At 33.4% G+C, this 4,094-nt stretch overlaps 1 protein-coding gene across 1 annotated transcript; it reads right to left on the bottom strand.

The window, feature by feature from the left end:
• Nucleotides 1–297: 297 nt before the first annotated feature.
• Nucleotides 298–999, bottom strand: LOC108366995 (uncharacterized). Its single transcript, XM_017621509.1, has 2 exons — nt 673–999; nt 298–624 (listed from the first exon to the last, which is right to left on the bottom strand). Exons 1-2 carry the CDS (start codon nt 905–907, stop codon nt 326–328), a joined length of 534 nt encoding a protein of 177 aa, XP_017476998.1. The 5' UTR covers nt 908–999; the 3' UTR covers nt 298–325.
• Nucleotides 1,000–4,094: the final 3,095 nt, after the last annotated feature.

Here is a 4,094-nt window from a genome sequence, read left to right as displayed (position 1 = left end):
TACCNGACTATTCCAGTTATGCTGTTTGTACTGGTTTCTTCCTTTAATACCTTCTCCGTATCGTGAATCCCAATCGCACAAAAAACACGGATATTTTGGACGGCCAGATGCTGTTAAGCCTGTAATCAATGAAACTATTTTGAGGTCGCAGCAAATGCGCCACTGGTGTTCGTTATATTTGACTACTTCCAGAATGTGTTTCAAATTATCGAAATTTTCACTATTGTCAGTGCTATACGCAATTGGAACAGAAGGCATTTTATTCGTATTGTGCAAGAGCACAACTTTTAAGCTGATTACTGAACTATCGATGAATAAACGCCAATCACCTTTTTTTATAGGTTAACCCTATCGTCTCCATTAACTTTTCGATATCGTTGCAATAAGCGAAATTTTTTGCATCATTCACATTGAAGAACTTTTCTAACTCTTTTTGGCGTTTTCGATATGCTGTTACTTTGGTACCTTTCGCCAGCAAATTATTTCCTTTCAAAAATGAAGCCAGTTGTTCTGATTTTTTCTGAGTCAAACACAAAATTGCAACAATTGCATCCAATTGCTTTTGTGTGACTAGGATTGGGTCCTTTGATGTTTCATAGGATGTACCTTCACCAGGGTCGTATTCTGAGAAGAAATGCATGGATATAGCAGCGGCGGTTGTAGTACTGATATCTGTTTGAAGATCAATACTTCGGTATGTTGGTACTGGAACGAATTCTGAGTGCGGTAATGGTAATTGGACACTTGGCACTGCTACATAAGATTTATTCTTTGCTTTCCTTCTATTCAACGTTTTATGGTAGTTGATACATCCATAGCAATTTTCTTGTTGATGCGGGCTGTTGTCTAACCACATCATTGGTATACCAAAAGGCATAGCCTTCTTCTTTTCACTTTTCCATTGCATAACACTTGAATAGCAATTAAAGCAAACTTTTTTAGGGGCATAGTTTACGTCAGTGATAAACTCTTGCGAGAAATATTGTTTATAGGCTTCCAAAAAACTATCACTCGCATTGCCACATTTTTCATCGCTTGCTATGAAACGTCCACAAACTTTACAAAAATGGTCCATTTTGCATTTTGGTTCCGACATTTTTTACAATATATATTATACAATGTTGTTTTTGTTATTTTAATGAAACCGATGCACTTAACTTAAATCACTCAAAAAATGAAATCAGTTCCAAAAAAATTAATAGCAAATTTTATCACGACCGAGCGAAAATTAAAAGACATCAGCTTCGGCTGAGTTTCGAGTCTTAACTGAATCTTTATTTTTGATATTAGTTCGCTTGACGAAATAAATAAAAATCGGTATCTGTGCGGTGATTGGAAACAAAAAAAGGAAGACGAGGAAAAAGAGGAAGAAGGGGAAGAAATTTATTGCATTTGACTTCAAAGTTCGAAGGTCGATTAAAAAAAAAATCGAACTAACATAAACAAACGCGGCGATACGGGTCTTGTAATTTAGCCTCTATTTTCACCCCTCACCCTTTTGCTAACATGAATTTGTTCCACAGTGTAATTGGAGACGGAGGAGAGAAAGAGTGTTAACTGTCAAACCATGGAGGTCGCCATATTTACATACATATAAACATCTCTGCATACATACAAACAGTTGGCTAAAATGACGTCACACGAACAGCTGATTCTGTCAAATTCGCCAAGAACAAAGTAGCGGTACTGCTGATTGCGCCACCTCTGTCTCCCTACATCGTGGTACCAGCCAGTGTTGCCACTATTGGTCGGCAAGTACGATTTTGGTCGGATAGTTGAATAAAGTTTTTAAATTCTTAATTATAAAAATATATATTTCGAACATCGTTTTGCATATAAGTATTTTCCAATTGTACCTTTTAAACATTTGCCAATCCTGCCTTTAAAAATAAGAAACCAATTTGAGATGGCCACTGATGGAGCCCATGTTATGGCTGGAGCTTTGGCCGGGCTGAAAACGTTATTGAGTACAGAAACCGATTTTTTTATATAAAGTGCACATGCCACTCACTTCACCTTTGCTCAAGCTACGCTTGTAAAAAATTGACGAAAAGTATTGAGACACTGTGCCGCAAAATATATAGTTTCTTTCCCCACAGTCCAAAGATGATACACGAACTGAAGGAATTTCAGGACTACTGTTCGGTAAAACCCCACAAAATCTTGGCCATATCTCAAACACGATGGCTTTCACTAGGAAGCGTTGTGTTAAGAATAGTTGTGCAATGGGATAGTTTGAAACTTTATTTTATTTCCTGCTTTTGCGAAGTAAACGGTATGCGATCTTCAGACCTGGCAGATGGAATGTGTTGCAAAACCAAATGCTATTTTTTATTTCAATCGTATATTTTCCCCATAATTAACAATGGTAACGAAGAGTTCCAAGCTGAAAGCTCTCGTTTGCCATACTTATATGTAACTATCAAAGCACATTATCTCATACTTTAGAGTAACTTTATGAAAAAAGTAACATATTAATGTTGATTTTAAAAATGAAAATAATCATGTTAAAATATCTGACATTTTTGTTGGAACGAAAGCTGAGATGTATATGAAAAGTAATGTCAATTGTTCTGGAATCCTTGAAGTTAAAAAAAATATATTAAATTTTTACATATAGTGAAGATATAAAACTTTTACAAATAATGACACCAGCTAAAGAAGATTTACCAATTATACCTCTTTTGTTTGTTTTCCCATCTCATAGATTGCGATCCTGATATAATAACCACGCAGTGGGATTTACTGCGGCTAATTGAGCTTGATATTTCCAGCGATCTGGATATTTATATGTTTTGGGAAAAAGTTTATTCTATTAAAAATGGATTGAATGAAAATAGCTTCATGCCTCTCGCCAATTTTGTTTTTAATTTAATTTCATTACCATATAGCTCTGCTGCTGTAGTACTCAAATTTTCCACGCTTTCTTTGATAAAAACTAAACTAAGAAATAAACCTAAGGGTGACAGTATCAATAGCATAATATCATGCAAGGAACTTGTAAACAAAAATGAAACGCACTATGTGTGGTCAGCTGCTAAAGATTTGCATATGCAATAAATGATTTAAATTTACTTTTAAGAAATTAAACTTATTGGTACAAAACATGTACGTATGTATATAAGTAATTCATACAACGAAGAAATGTTAAATGATCTCATCTCTGTGCCTAAACTGCATCTGCATTTATTTATTTCTTGTTTGTTTGAAAATGTACAAAGTACATACAGTCAGTCAATTAAGTTTAGGTACAGCGAATTTTTTACAATACGGGCAACTATTTTTTAAATATTTTATTTTTCGCTATTTTTTATAAAAATAGAGTTAATTCTACAATAATAACCCCAAAAAGCAAAGTTCCAAACCTTGTGCAAAATTAAAGAAAATTCTGCAAAATTTCATTCAAATATTGCACTTTTTATTTACGCTCTCTAGAAAAAAGTAGAGTATGCAGGTTTTCAGCCCATTCAATTTTAGTATAATAACGTGCAAGTATGAGGAAGCTAGGAATTACCATTGATTTTTGGAAAATTGTTTTGATGAAGGTGTCGCACATTTTTTCCATATAAAAAAATTATCAAACATTATTTTATATGGAGAAAATGAGCGACACCTTCAACAAAAAAAAATTGCTGAAAATCAATGGTAAGCCCTAGCTACCTCAAACTTGCACTTTGTTATACAAACTTGCACTTTGTTATAAAAAACTGCATACTCAACTTTTTTCTAGAGAGCGTAAATAATAAGTGCAATATTTGAATGAAATTTTGCAGAATTTTCCTGAATTTTGCACAAGGTTTGGAACTCTGATTTTTAAGTTTTTTGTTATAGAATTAGCCATATTATTATTATTAAAAATTATCTGAAAATAAAATATTTAAAAAATAGGTGCCCGTATTGTAAAAAATTCGCTGTACCTAAACTTTATTGACTGACTGTATATGTATGTATATACATATGTAAATTTTTTGCATTTGAAACATTTAATCTTAAATAAATTAACTGTGTGCTTTCAGAATGCTGTAATTGAAATTTATTTGGTAGGTTGTAAACGACTTTGGCCGGATTTGGGAAGAAAATTGGTAGGGACAAAA

This window comes from Rhagoletis zephyria, unplaced genomic scaffold, assembly GCF_001687245.7.
Source record: "Rhagoletis zephyria isolate East Lansing unplaced genomic scaffold, Rhagoletis_zephyria_1.1 Rzeph_scaffold_02484, whole genome shotgun sequence".
In the NCBI taxonomy this organism is placed as follows: domain Eukaryota; kingdom Metazoa; phylum Arthropoda; class Insecta; order Diptera; family Tephritidae; genus Rhagoletis; species Rhagoletis zephyria.
The sequence above is the reverse complement of the archived record's forward strand: the minus strand, read 5'-3'. Positions and strand labels throughout refer to the sequence as shown.

Excerpts from the sequence above, each read along its gene's own strand:
- LOC108366995 (XM_017621509.1), bottom strand. The coding sequence starts at position 907 with ATGCAATGGAAAAGTGAAAAGAAGAAGGCTATGCCTTTTGGTATACCA. Across the intron at positions 625-672 it reads AAGTATTGATCTTCAAACAG|AATACGACCCTGGTGAAGGT; the intron begins ATATCAGTACTA and ends ATTTCTTCTCAG.